Source organism: Carya illinoinensis, chromosome 16 (genome assembly GCF_018687715.1).
Source record: "Carya illinoinensis cultivar Pawnee chromosome 16, C.illinoinensisPawnee_v1, whole genome shotgun sequence".
In the NCBI taxonomy this organism is placed as follows: Eukaryota; Viridiplantae; Streptophyta; class Magnoliopsida; order Fagales; family Juglandaceae; genus Carya; species Carya illinoinensis.
Genome location: NC_056767.1, coordinates 23,195,431 through 23,210,575, shown reverse-complemented (window position 1 = coordinate 23,210,575; position 15,145 = coordinate 23,195,431). Strand labels below are relative to the sequence as shown.

The 15,145-nt window shown below is 33.9% G+C and overlaps 2 protein-coding genes across 2 annotated transcripts; one reads left to right on the top strand and one right to left on the bottom strand.

Moving 5' to 3' along the window:
• Positions 1-4,447: 4,447 nt before the first annotated feature.
• Positions 4,448-8,030, bottom strand: LOC122298670. Its single transcript, XM_043108529.1, has 4 exons — positions 7,712-8,030; positions 7,443-7,564; positions 5,574-5,759; positions 4,448-4,920 (listed from the first exon to the last, which is right to left on the bottom strand). Exons 1-4 carry the CDS (start codon positions 7,931-7,933, stop codon positions 4,821-4,823), a joined length of 630 nt encoding a protein of 209 aa, XP_042964463.1. The 5' UTR covers positions 7,934-8,030; the 3' UTR covers positions 4,448-4,820.
• A 2,316-nt stretch (positions 8,031-10,346) lies between these two features.
• On the top strand, positions 10,347-12,114 carry LOC122298500 (peptidyl-prolyl cis-trans isomerase CYP26-2, chloroplastic). Its single transcript, XM_043108272.1, has 2 exons — positions 10,347-11,421; positions 11,803-12,114. Exons 1-2 carry the CDS (start codon positions 10,514-10,516, stop codon positions 11,903-11,905), a joined length of 1,011 nt encoding a protein of 336 aa, XP_042964206.1. The 5' UTR covers positions 10,347-10,513; the 3' UTR covers positions 11,906-12,114.
• The last annotated feature ends 3,031 nt before the right edge of the window (positions 12,115-15,145 follow it).

Genomic DNA, 15,145 nt, shown 5'->3' with positions numbered 1-15,145 from the left:
GAAGCTTCAATGAGCCACTTAATAAGCAACCAATTTAAATGATCATAATCCACCTGGGGCACGTTCCCTTGAGGCTGAGATTTCTTGATTACAGCAATGGTCTGTGGAGCTGAATTGCTGACAGCATCCCCTGGCTTATCATATCCCGGATGCCGATTACTCAGGTGCCTTCCCAAATTGCCTTCAACAATTAAGGAAAATGAGTGAGACACATAAATGCACGATCAAAATGTCATAGGCATTATGATGTCATCAAGAACAACCAACACAATAACAAGAAGAAAGCAGGTACAGAAAAATTACCAGTGGCAGTCGCAATAGAATAGCTCTGTCCACAAAACTTGCACCTCCGACTCTTCCCATCTGGAGCTGTCTCAAAATACTTGAGATAAACTGATGTCATTGTTTTCTTTCTCGGTTTCACTGAAGTAATACTATTTCCCTTTTCTGAAGAACCCAATCCAATATCTATAGGATCAATGTTTCGAATGAGTAGCATATCCATCACGGATTTGGGATTCATATCTACATCAGGAAGCAACAAATGAACAAAGTCATAGTGAGCTTGGGTTATATATTATTGAAAGTTCAATAGCGTGCTTGGGTTGCATCGGTACTTACAAAAAAAAGGTTTGATATAAGAAACCCAAATATTAAATCAGGAGACCTATAATTTATTTTAGCTATCAAGGACCATTTAGAAAGAGGGAAAAAAAAAAAAAAAAAAAAACCCTTCTCTAACAGTGTGTCCAGAGAAGAATAGACCCTTAAAAGCAACACTACCCTAAACAAATTGACCCATAAACCTGTTCAGAAGTTCAAAAAGCCTGTCAGAATCCTGTATCTAGGATGAATGTAACTCCAGCTAAACTGCTAAAGCAAGCACTTTCATAACCCAATAAATTAGATTTCATTCAATAGAAAACTAGAGTACTTCATCCATTATTGGATATATTTCTCTCAAGAATGCCATATATAATAACTATAGAACAAGTCTAGTAATTAGATACCCGTGTCAAATATACCAAGTTGATCGAGCTATTAAAGTCTAGTTCATGCTTTGGCACTCTATCTATTAATTCCCATGTTATTGTTGTTTGCTCCCCATGACTTGCAACATGCAGGTCTTCTGTTGATTTGAGCCAACATTTTTTTCCTAAAGAATCCTACCCCCATCTACTCTAATCCCCTTATATGAACCCAAAAAACTTTCATAAAAATGGGTTTATGAGGAAAAAAGAAAAGGTGAATAAGAAAACTATCCCAGTGGAAAGAAAAATTCCTACAAGACCATTCAATGCATAAATGCACACTTCAGAAATTCTTTATTTATTTTTTATTTTTTATTTTTAAATAACATTTATTTAGCTTCATTTTTAACATATCTTATGTCCACTGTTCTCTTCAAGTTTAACATCCAAAAAACATGAAAGAGGGACAGTGAATTTTCTTGATATGCTCGTCAGTAGCTATTACCAAATACAAGTAGCAAATGAACCTTGGTTTTGGCTGAGAAATCCTTGACAACAGGTAATTTAGCATATTCTTCATTGATGAATGATCCAGAGTAATTTCATTTTCGTCATTGCTTGCATATGGTAAGTAGTAGTTTGCATTTAGCGCTGTGGTTGTTGTAATGTGGTGCTTGTTGGAACTCCACCCCTCCTCATGCATCTCGTCTTCCATTATCTGAATGATATATTTACTTGCTTAAAAAAAAAGGTAGTAGTTCGCATTTTAGTAGTAATTGTATCTTAATATGTTATCTCCTGTCAGATGTCTCAGGTAGAGTGCTACCAATTACCCTTTTTTGTAAGGGGAAAAGAAATATCAACATTTATGAAAAGCCTTTCACTATTTCCCAGTTATGCTTATAACACTGAAAAATCAAACTTCTACCCAAGAAACAAACTGTATCACCGGCATCTGATTTCTACTGTAAATACACCGTGGCAGCATCCCAATATAAAAAGATTATTATTTTTTTCTTAGATTACAAAGTCATAAAAAGCATGATATATTGAATTCTAGTACCTCTGAATGATTTCAATGAATTATTTACAGTCCAGTCCATTTGGTGGCCTGCCTTGGCACCAACTGCTGCTCCTGTCTGAAAGAAATTCAAGTCCCATTTCAGTTTTCGTTTGAAAAGAATCAGATGAATGTGAATTTTATCAGTATATTTACCCCAAAATTCATCAGAAATGGAAACTCACTGTACGAAATCTTCCTCAAGTCAAGCTCTCAGAGCTGAGAAACACCATCTGAAGAAGAAATAAATAAATAAATTTTGGATTTTATTCTTCTTTATTTATTTATTTATTATATTTTTTACCATCAGACTCGGAGAAGACTCACCATGAAAGCACTGAATTGTGTTGTATGATCGTCGGCTTCTCTGGTCCCGAGCCGAACCATAACAGAATGACCACAGAACACTGAAAAGAAGCTGGAAAAGATTGGATCGGCGGCGCTAGATCAGAGCCGGATGTGAGCCGAGAGGAGGAAAAAAAACAGATGAGCTTAGCTTTTGAGTTTTGAGTCTTGACTCTAGCTTTGCCCACACAGAGAGAGAGAGAGAGAGAGAGAGAGAGAGGCTTCTCAGCCGCGACGCGACTCCTGACACGGAGACAACAGACAAGACAGAGAGACAGATCTGTTGCTGTCGCTGTGGTCTTGGTTTGAGCTCGGCGCTAGGGGTTTGGTTTGATAATCAGCTTTGTCGTGCCTTGAGGCGCTGGCAGCTAGCTTCGTTTGTTCGGCTCTAAACTAATAAGGTGCGGTTTGGATAATAGATTGAGATAAATGGTTTGAGATGAAAATTAAATAAAATATTATTTTTTAATATTATGATTATTTTAAAATTTAAAAAAATTTAATTATTTCTTATACTTTGTGTAAAAATTTAAAAAAATTATAATCATGAGATGAGATAAAATGAAATATTTTTACTATCTAAACGTAGCTTATTATCTCCCAAATTTTTTTTTTCTATAAATTAAAAACTTGGGTTGATAAAAAAAATTACCAGCAGAAAGAGTTGCATCGATATCTGTAGAATTTAATCATGAGTTTTAAGAAATATTCAATTTATTCATGAGATGTGTTAGCCAATAAAAAATGGGCATGTGCCTCCTTAACGCCACGTCAACAAATTTATTTAAAACATAAATATTCAAATATATATTTTAAAACTTAAAAATTATTACATAAGTTTGAGATTTAAAAACTTAAAAGAAATTAAAAAAAATTGGGTTAGGGGAGAGTCACCCATAAAAGAGGGAAAAAACCATATATCTCATATAGTCGTAGACCATGTGAGCGACCACGGTGCGAGGTGTTGACCATAACTAGGATCATAGGTTGGCTCACAGCCACACCACAAGCCATACAACCATCTTGAGACCTGCTATAGTATTGCGGGGTGGCTTTAGATTCAACTATATCATGAGTGGCTATAACAACTCATGGAAAATGGGATGACTCGTTGGAGAAAGGAAGTCTCAAACTTAAAATTAAAGTAACGAGATTTTATTATGGTTTACATTTACAAAGATTCTATTTTGTCTATTATTTTAGCTCCACCACTCATCAAGCTTTGCTCCTCCTGCCCACCACCATTTATCTCATGTCCAATTCAAACACCTCTCCTAAAGGTTCACTTCATTGGAGCAGTACTGAACATCATCTACTCTGTTGTGCTTTTGATCCTCTCTCTCTCTCTCTCTCTCTCTCTCTCTCTCTCTCTCTCTCTTCCATTTTCATTATTTTCAAGTTTAGGTGAGGATTTTTTAACCTAAACCTTTGTAGGCTCATTTTAGAAAAAGAAGTAGTACAACTATAAAGAGATTCTATAAAAAGAAATGTACAATCTAACATAACTTCATATGATACGTTAGATTTATTTTATAATAAAATTAATTTTACAAACTATAATCTAATATGTCATATCAAGATACGTTAATTTGTCATATAGAATCTTTTTATTATGGTAATAGAATTAATACAATGAAAGGTCTTTTTAGCATGTGAAGGTTTTAGATAGGTTAATAAAATAAAATAAAAAATAACACGAAGTGATGAAGTGACTTAATATAAGTAATAGAGTATTAATATTTAAAAAAATGATAGTTATAGTCGTGAGTGCAAAAACATCATATAATTATTTTGAAAAAAGTGAATAAATATATGATTCACATGAAAAAAATTAATTTTTTAATAATAGATTTTATTCTTTTTCAAAGCGACTGTATGATGCTTTTACTTGTGCACTTTATAACTATACGTAGCATTATTCTAATATTTGATGAGGAAAAAAAAAGATAAATAATTTAATCTTTTTGGAAAAAAAAAAAATGATATTGATTAGCACTCATCCCCAAATATCATCCATAAGCATTAAGCACTGGTTTTTTTTCAGTTTTTGGCTATGAAACATAGTCCTCAATTACCATAATAACCAAGAATGCATCACTGACCAAAATTATGTACAAATTGGAAAAGAAAAATATAAGCATAAAAAAACAACTATATGATGTCATTTCCACCTTTTCATTTGTATTTTCTGTGCCGTGTAAGAATAGGTCTGAAAGCCAAGGGCCAAAACTAAATGCCTGGCCATGCCCAATGAATTTCCTTGGCCTGAAATCAACCGAACCATAGCCTTTGAGATAACCTAATAAATTGAGTTACTTCATCGGCAAAGACTTAATTTCACATAAGCAAACTTGCAAATTAATTTAACTTGATGTGGTACGATCTGATTATAAAATAAATTTGATGTGATCCATTTGTGAATCTAGCACTTATCTTTCCAAAAATTAACATCCTGATCTTCTCCTTGACTTTGATCTCCAAATTATTGCGGATGGATTTGGGCAAATTCTGTATGGAATTTTTGGTGGATGAACCTCAGGGACACTGCATGTCATACGCCCATAAACTTGGGACAGTTAATTACAGAAAACATTTTCAAAATAAAAATCGAACATGTTCATGCAATACATCTTGTAGAGTCCGCTATTAAAAAATTTATCTTTTCATGTAGGCCTTATATTTACACACATTTTTACAGAAAGTGTATGAAATTTGCACATAGTAAGATTGTACAAATCATTTTCCTAGCATATCTTCTGAGCTACATATGCTAACATAATAATAAAATCCTAGATATCTATTTTATTAGAGCAATAACAAAATTATGTATGCATATTACATGTTACAATATTACAAGATATTATCTTGGTGCATAATACAATCATTACATGTCTAATCATGATTAGTCACCCTAATAGAAATTTAATTATTTTAATTATTTTAATGCCGGCCTCCTCATTCATGTGTGGACTCAATTTCCTCTACAAAGATAAGTGCAGAATATTTATTTGAATAAAATAAACTGTAAAGTCATAATTCAAATTTAATTAGGATCTTCAGGTTGATATCATATTACTCAATTATTCAATATAAATTTAATTATTTATTTGATGTACTTAGAAGTTATTTAAATTTTTTAATATCTGACAACAAAAGAGATAGAAATGAAGGAGCAGGTAAAACAGAAGGAATCTTACAGTAATCTGGCAATCTCGATCTGGGAAAAGTCCATGTAATTAGTATTTGAAGAACTCATGTCTAGTGCTGCAACTGCTGCTGCTCTGGAGGCCTCTGTCGCTGAAGGCGATAGAGGTGGTGGCTGTTTGATGGCCAGCACTCTGCAATTCAACTGGTTTCCAATGTTTTCATTGGCCATTGCCAACCTATTGCCACATGATTAATGCAAACACTGGCTTTTGAGTTTAATCATCATTTTTCCAACTCTGCCAAAAAAGAAAATATACTATCTACAATTCTCACACAAGAATCAACAACTTTTATTATGGAAAATGATTTATACCGTTTTAGAATATGCAAGTTTAGTGAAAAAACCAAATTTTTCATTATGAATTTCACTTTTTCAAAGGAAATATTGAGACTTTTCCACTCAATTACAATTCTAGATAATTTACTGTCCAATGCAGTTGAAATTTGGTGGATTGATCCTTCTTTTTTTTTTTTTTTTTTTTTTTGAAAGGATGGATTGATCCTTCTTGATATGTGCAGCTTACCCAGAATAATATAGGGCTTTTCAGAAGAAAATGCATTTAATGCCAGCCATTTTTCTGATAGCATACAGTTCATGTTTCCTAGATAAATAGGACTATAGCCCCCTCAATAATTGAAAAAACACCAAAGAGTAAATTAATTATCGACTGTAGAAAAAAACATACCGGCCAGGTTATAAATTCTCTATCTACCGATTCTTGTCTTGATGACACATTCAAACATCGGACTTAACTGCATGCTGTCCTACTTAGATTTGTAGGGCTCGTTTGGTTATACAGAAGATATGAGTTAAAAGTTGGTTAAAAGATTATTAGAATATATTTTTTTAATATTATTTTTATTTTAAGATTTGAAAAAATAAAATTATTTATTGTATTTTGTTTAAAAATTTAAAAAAATTATAATAAAGTGATGTGACGAGATGATATGTGAAAACAAATCAAGCCTAACAGACTAGGCCTTGTTATCTTGATCCCATGATTTTGAGCCACATGATTTAGCCATTAATTTATGACCAAAAAATAAAAAAAATTATATATTCATGCATCATCCAATCTGGATGATCAAGACTCCCTAAGTTCCAAAAATCATTCATTTTTTATGAGCAAAATAGGGAGGAGGGGGCAATTACAGGTGATCTCCCTACTCGCGCGGAGCGTGACGCTGTGACTATATATAGCTGCACTCTACCGGTTGAGAATTAGATGGGAGATATCGAAACCGCGGGAAACTATAATCACTCCCTCAAATTGAGTTTAAACCATAGCTTAAACCCTAAATTAAAGGATTTAAGGATTATGAGAAATGACCATTTCTAAGTGGACCCCAAAATTTTTTTAAACTCCTTTACCATTACAACACTCCACATGCATTGCTGAGGCAACTGGTGACAGTGATCTGAATCCCACTGCTCACCAAACTGCAAACCAAGGTCGGCCTCGGTTGCCAAGGCAAGTGGGGTCCTAATGACATGCTCCAATTGGCTCTTTGGCTGATTTTTGAGTATTTTTAAGACTCTGAACGGTGACCAGGCGGCCTGCAACTCATGAGTACGCAATCCAAAATGATAATTAATAATGTAAAACTACCTAAACCTATCTTGGCAGTTGACCATTATTCATTGCAGAAAAGCCATCTCAAAAGTTAGAACTTTCTGCTTTTATCCATGATCATGAATGAATGATTCTGAACTTCAACCAGACAAGAACTTAAAGTATTGTGTAAATCATTAATATCATCACCATTAACAAGGGAATCAGAGATGTGTAGTAGTTCCAAACTTGCGTTCACTGAACAAACTTATGTATAGTACTTCAAAAATTCAATGCCAAACTTACTTGTAAAGAAAGCTTTGGCCATGGAGTCCAACCACAAGTACTGAAGCTCCAATCTCTAGCACCATGGCTGAGATCTTCCCACCCTCTTGGTCACCTTCCGTCACAACAATCTCAATGTTTGTCTGTAACACAACCCTACGATTATCGATGGTGATCATATATCAATCTTGAACAAGAATATATATAAGCACAGTACTGACATACAAATTAAGAAACCATATGATGAAATGGAGAAACTGGGGGATGAATTAAGGTTATATATGTCTTACGTTGGGGAAGTTGCTGCAGATGTCTTTGAAAGAGAGGGCAAGTTGAAAGCCTTTTAATCGAAGGAGGCGAGCTTTGTTCTTGCTTTTTGATTTGGAGGAGGGGAATACATGGAGGAGAGTTATTAAGTCGCCATAACGAATGAGGTTGTGCAGAGCCCAGTGGAGAGCAGTTCTTGCTGCGTCCACATCTTCCACAAGTACCACTATTTTCCTCACATCCATTCTCTCTCTCTCTCTCTCTCTCTCTCTCTCTCTAAGCTTTTATGATGGTTTTGCCAAACTCCATTTTACCTGTGAGTCTTCTCTCTCTAGAGTTCACAAATGAATGGCGCTTTTATCAAGTCTTAAATGCTTCGAGGATTGGTTGTGGGTCTCAGTCATCTCTCTCCCCCCTAATTTAGGTTCATAGAAAATTGAGTAGGTTAATAATACCAATCTTAATAATTAAGACCAAGATGATTTTAATAGCATACATTATAAATTTTTTTGCAAGTTTGTTTAGGTGTAACATTCGTGGGACAACGTTAATTAATGTGAGACGACATAGCCAACTAGAACATTTTTCTTTTGTTTAATGTGATGGACATACTAATTTCTGTCATGTGAGTGATGCATGGTATATTTTAAATGTATTGAAACTAGATTCATTGGAGATAAGATACGCAAAAAATATAATATGAGACACGTGTTTCATATCTAACGAGTCTAATTCTAACAAGAATAGAACCGAAACTTAAGTCTAATATTACACGAACACTACATTTTCAATGTTATGAGAAATATGATTAATAAAAGTTTGGATGCGTATACTCAAACCAGATTGAGAAGATTTCATTACGTAAGTAAATCTTTAAAAGAGAAGTTTGGATTTCCAAACACATTTAAATTATTATTTGATTACAAGAAGGCATGTCACTAAGCACTAATGAGAACTCGTCCAAGAAAGAAAAAGATAGTTTGCATCTTATGATATGTTAGAGTGAGATCGTGGGCATGATTATTTATTTAATTATTGCAATTAATAATGTATTTGAGACTAATCATAAAAGCTTATTCATGTATATAGATAGGATTATTAGAGAGAGAGAGAGAGAGAGAGAGAGAGAGAGAGAGAGAGAGAGAGAGAGAGAGAGATAATCTAATTACCTTATTGAGCTTTATTACAATTTTGCGAAGAAGAGAAGCCTAAGCAATTTTATTATATTTTCAATGCAAATTATTGTAAGGACTAAGGACTAAGGAAGAGAAGCTTCATGAATTGCTGGTTGACCTATCTCAACCGTTGATAATGGTAGCCTTTCATCTTGACTGTTCACCCATCCAAGCCAGGTGTCATACCGATTAGAAACTGTACCACTTCACTAACCCCATAAAGAAATAATAAAATAAATTGATTATTCTTGCCATGTGGACCACTGATTACGTTTTATTTACATTAATAAAATAAAAGATATTTGTTAGTGGCTGTCGTGTACTGTCGTTGTCCTGGACCTTTTGATTTGTTTTTTATTGAAAAAAAGAGAAAATAATTCTATCGAGAGTCGAGTGTCTCGAAAACTTATACTCATCTTTACACTATATATTATATATAATTATATTATTTAATTAATTTAAAATTTTTTTAAAAAAATTAATAAAAAAAAATAGTGTGTAATATAAAGGGAATAAATAACAAAACTCCTCGATGTTTGGACACAAGGATGAAACGTAAAATTTCTTAAAATTCTTTATAATTTTATTTTTAAATATTATTCACACATAAAATAATTTTTACCTTTAAAATTTTAAAATTTACATTTAATTATAAATGAACCATTATCTATACACAAAAAGAAATACTATCTCTATAAATTTTTTTAAAAAATATATAAAAATAATACAACTTTTTAAACTTAAAAACAATAATAATATTAAAAATTATATTCAAATAATTCTTATATTTTATAATATTTTTATTTAATTTTTTCTCTCACTTGTTAAAATCTAATAAAATAGCTGAACTCAAAACGTTAAGAGATGGTACAAATTTCTAAACAAGCCCTAAATCTATAATAGATTTCGAAAAAATAAATTTATACATTAATTTAATTTGATGTGATATATTATATTTATTTTATAATATAATATATTATATCAAATTATCGTCAATTTATAATTTCTTTTTATATAAAAAAATTGCACCAATGAGGAGGAGGAGAGTGTAAAAGAGTAATGTTTCTCATTATCTATTTTTTTATCATCTTCTCATTATTTCATTATGTGGTATTAGATGATTATAGATTATTTGTTATATTTTACTTATGAACTTATCATTTAATGCTATATTATGGAATGATAAGATGATAAAAAAATGACTAAGAGTAAAAATTTTCAGATGTAAAATAAGAAAAATTCTATATACTATATTACTATTTCACTTATATTTTATTAGATAAGACGTGATATATTTATTATTACTAAATAATTATTTATTATATATTTTTTTATTATTAAATAATAATAAATATGTTATATTATATATAATAAAATATAAATAAAATGATAATACAGTATATATCATTACCAGTTTAATAATTGAAACGGGGGCGTCGTGAGATAGGTTTTTAGTTTGTTTCTCGTCGTTTCTACGGCTTCTCTTGTTCTTTGGGTCTTATCAAGGCATGTGGATTGGCTACTCACCTTTCTTATCCACGAAATCTGTACACTGAATAGAAAAAGAGAGAAGCAAGCTTCCTACACCCACAAAAACATTCTCAGTAGTAGTGAAGATTCTAGCAGATAGCTTTCCAAGTGAAAAGAAAAATGTTAAGGAATCCCAAATTCTTGCATTGTTCCTCTCAATTCCTGCATCCTCCAATACTACCACCTTCACCTCCACCTCCACAAGTTCAAAACATACCAAATCCCCCATCTTTTCCCATCATCAAACAGTGCTGCAAATTCTCCCGGAGAGAGCTTGCAGTTGGTAGCAGTTCTTTGATACTTCTCCTTCTGGGCTCTCAAAATCCAGAGCCATTCTTGCAGTCCTTGGCATTGGCTGAAGAAACCATGACAGATACCAATGTAAATGAAGGAAAAGAAGAGAACTCAAACTCAAACTCAAACTCCTTTCCCAACTGCACCAACACAAACCCAACCAGGAAAGTATTTCTTGATATATCCATTGATAAAGAACCAGTTGGTCGCATTATCATAGGGCTATATGGAGACAATGCCCCTGCTGGAGCTGCTAGATTCAGTAATCTTGTAAGTGGAGCTGCTGGTATAACTTACAGAAGAAAAGAGTTTGTGCGAATCATGCCCAATTATGTCCAACATGGTGGGGTGAGATCCTATGGTGTCGATGCTGAGCTTGCAAACAGGACGGGAAGTGAGTTGTCGGGTGGAAGCCTTGTTGATGAATGGCAGAGATCGTATGACGAGTGTCCGGGGACGAAGAACTTGGCCGGAACTGTGAGCATCATTGTGAGGGATCCTTCAAAACCACCTCCGAAAGTGAAGCTAGTGGCAAGGGAAGGGAAGCTGGTGATTGACCAAGAGGAGGTTGGAATTGACCCAAATGGAACAGAGTTTGTGATTGCCACCAAGGATTCTCCAGAGTTGGATGCATCAGCTTTAGTTGTCGGAAGAGTCTTGGAAGGAATGAAGGTTGTGGAGAGGATTGGACAGGTGAAAACTGTCAATGACAATACCAGTTCTCCATATTTTAGGTGAGTTTGCCAACCTGGTTGTTTCTGAGAGTTTCATGTTTGTTCCTTCTGGCATAAAGAAATTCTGGTGAATGACTAAGAAACAAATGTATTTTGAGTTTCATTTTTGCTTTTTAACTGTTTGAAGTGAAAATTTGAAGTGAAAATTGCATTTCATTCTTAAGCCTCCAATTGGGTATATTACTACCTTTTCTGGGTTTAAAATCTTCAATGGAAATATGAGCTAAAATGACAACAATTGAGAATAACTGGTGCACCATAGAGCTTAGCTGGATCTAAAATATACATGGTTTCTCAAATTTCTGCTCTTAGTTCTAGCATGAACTCCTTCCATTATCAATCCACAATCACAAAAATACATCTAACTTCTGTATTGAACAGGGTGGCCAAGCTGATAGGCGATAAGAGGGCTGTCGTGGCTGAAAGAGGCTTCAACCGTCCTTACTCGAAGGTGGTTGTCACAAACTGTGGCTTAATAGAGTAATTTCTTGGCTGTTCCCATAACCCGTCTCTGTTTTCTCAAAATTTTTTCTAGACAAGTGAACATATCCATGTAGAAGAGTACAAGTCACTGGTATGCCTACAAAAACATAAATACATTCTTTTTTAGTATTGAAAGTTGCCTCGCAAGATGCTGAGAAAAATAAACAGCTGCCTTGCAAATTGGGTAGTACAAGCTGAGATTCTCAAGCAGTAGTTTGTGTTTACTACACTATTTAGCTATAAATACAACAAATTTAGAATTTCTAAAATGCACAGGATGCCAGGAATAATTCATCATCTCAAGCTCACAAGAATTCTACCAGATAAAATGGTAAAAATGGAAGATCACACTTTATTTTATAGACCATTGATCAATAGCAAAACCAGCTTGGCTAATATTGGGTGCTTTGGCTTCATAGGGGAGTCGTCTTCATTCTTTTCGCAGATGGAGATATGAAGAGCCTCCTGACTGAAGTAATGGGATATCCACCTGTACAAACCTTAAACAGAAATTATTATTCATTCTCTTGGGATGACAATCTAATAAATAAATTAACCCAATCCAACCATATCTAGATTGAAATATTAATAAAGAATCGGCAACATCATTTTCATTGCCATCTACTGTTAATCAACTGTCTAAATGACATGCCATGCCTTGGTTTTACTGTCAAGTGTTTCAAACGCTACTTAGTCGAAGAGCATTGCTTTGCACTTCAACATAGTCCAAGCCTTAGAGTTGGCAAGAAACATGGGTAATAAAATCCATTCAATGCATATAGACTAGGTAAAGTAGACAGTTGTTTGCTGCCATGCAGGTGCTCCATTGTCCGTTGATGAATCCAGGGGCAAAAACATCTGTGTTGCCTGATTGGGTCAAACTCCATTGCATTGTCTGAACTTTGCTTCAGATCATATCCTGAAAGAAAAGAAGCAAACTTGTTCAAACCTTCTCCTGTAATCAAGTCATAAGAATTAAAATAGAAAGAGAGCATGTTAAGTTTACATGAAAGAGAACATCTTACAGTTTACATCAACTAGCCCCACATGATGCCTTATAAGAATCCATTCATTATCAAAAGGAATCGGGGCCTCCCATCGGATAACTGAGACTCAGTTTGTCGCTCTTTGGACGGAGTGAGTCACAGCATGGCAGATGGAAACTTTTTTTTTTTTTTTTAATAATTAGAAACATTTCACCGAACACTATGGCACTAAAGGAGCTAGAACGCAAAGGATATCTCATGAATAAGTCGTTTGTTATCCACTCTCAGCGTACAGAAATTGGAGAGATCAGAACATGAAAATAGACTAGAGACCTCTATGAACTACCTATTTCTGTTATGGTTTCAGTTCGTTCTCAAGTTCTGGTTGAGATTTTTAATAGACATTTTTTGAGGGAGAAGTGCTTGCAGCAGCACGCATGCGTTTGCAAGAGAAGGCCATACATCAAAGGTTTGTTTCAAAGGATTGCCTGATGGGCTACCGTTGCTCCCTTTGTAGGGATTTTTAAAGTTTGAAAACATCTTGATGATCAAAGTTGCCTTAATGCATTTGGGCTCTAAAAGCAACACAAATGGTATATTTTGATATAAAGATTTTCCTCCCATAACAAATTGGTTCTAGATATAAAACTTCTTGATTACCGATATATTTAAAAAAAAAAAAAAACATGTCTGGATAAAATGAGACAATAACATTTTGTTGTTTTCTAGAAAGAGATAATAGTGAAGAGAGTTACTACCCTCTAATTAATAATGGAGAACCTAGTTTCCTAGGTTTATCTTGTTGTCAGGTAAAATATACCCAGACATGAAAAAACAGAACTGCGACAGATTCCAGATCAGTAAATGCATACAAGAGCACAGTTTTTGCCTGGATGGATGAGAGAGTGAACAGATGGATTCTACCAGGGGCTCTGATTTCAAATTTGTATTAAATTTAGACCCAATGTTATATAAAGTTTCATAAAAGATTCACTAGGTGGTTGATCAGTCGATCAAAAACATTTCTCTACTTCTTTGCACATATAATATTTGTGCGTGTCAACAAGTAAAACAAGCAAAACCAATAATAAGAAATTATTAAGGAAGATTTATTGGCTATGGCGCTAGATTTTTTTGAAGGTACTCCTTTATCTTTGTTCTTTGGGGTGACTAATTTTGTTTTAATTCCAAAAGTGGACGTCCCAGGTTCCTTTTCTCAATTTCTTCCAATCAGCTTATGTGTGATAGCGTATAGAATTTTATCGTAAATGTTGGTTAATCGAGTGGCTTCGATTTTAAAGGGGGTCATTTCACCAGAACAAGCTGCTTTTGTGCATGGAAAAAGTATTTTTTTATAATATATCCATTTCTTAAGAAATGGTTCTTGGTTTGAATCAGAAATCTAGAGGTGGGAATGTGATGATTAAAATTAATATGACTAAAGCTTATGATCGAGTGGGTTAGAGATTTTTGATAGAGGTGTTGAAGAGGTTGGATTTTTCAGAGAAGTGCCATTCTATTATTTATAATTATATTTCCTCGCCAGTTTTTTCGATAATGTTAAATGGAAGATCGAAGGGCTTTTTCATATCCTCTTGGGGCTTTCGTTAAGGTGATCCGTTATTGCCTTATCTTTTAATTTTGACAGAGAAGATTTTGTCTTGCTTGTTTCATCAAGAATTTTTATTGAGGAGAATAAAGTTGTTTAAGCCGGTGGGGGGAGATTAATTAGCCATCTTTTATATGCCGATGACCTCTTGTTATTTTTGAATGGTGGTAGAGATTCAATCCGCAACACTATGCCAGTTTTGAAGTATATGAGAAGATGTTGAGCCAAGAGGCCAATCCAAGTAAATCGTCTATATTTTTTTCTTCATCTTTTACATTGCCCAGGAAGGAAGATTTGAAGAATTTAATTGATTTTGTGGAAGGATCATGGCCTTGCATTTATCTGGGAGTGCCATTGTATATAGGATGTATGACACTACGTATGTTTAAGTTGTTGTTTGCAAAGATGCAAAAAAAGCTTGTAGGATGGAAAGGAAAGCTCCTATCCTATGGGGGTAAGATTATCCTCTTGAAACATGTTGTAAATAATTTGCCGATTTACTTGCACTTTGTGCTGAATTTACCGAAAGGAGTAGTTAATGAGCTAAAGGGGATTTTTGCCAGTTTTTTATGGGGTTCGAGTACGGAGGTAAAACAGAGAAAATGGGTTTCATGGAAGAGGATTTGCTTGCCTGTAGAGGAAGAGG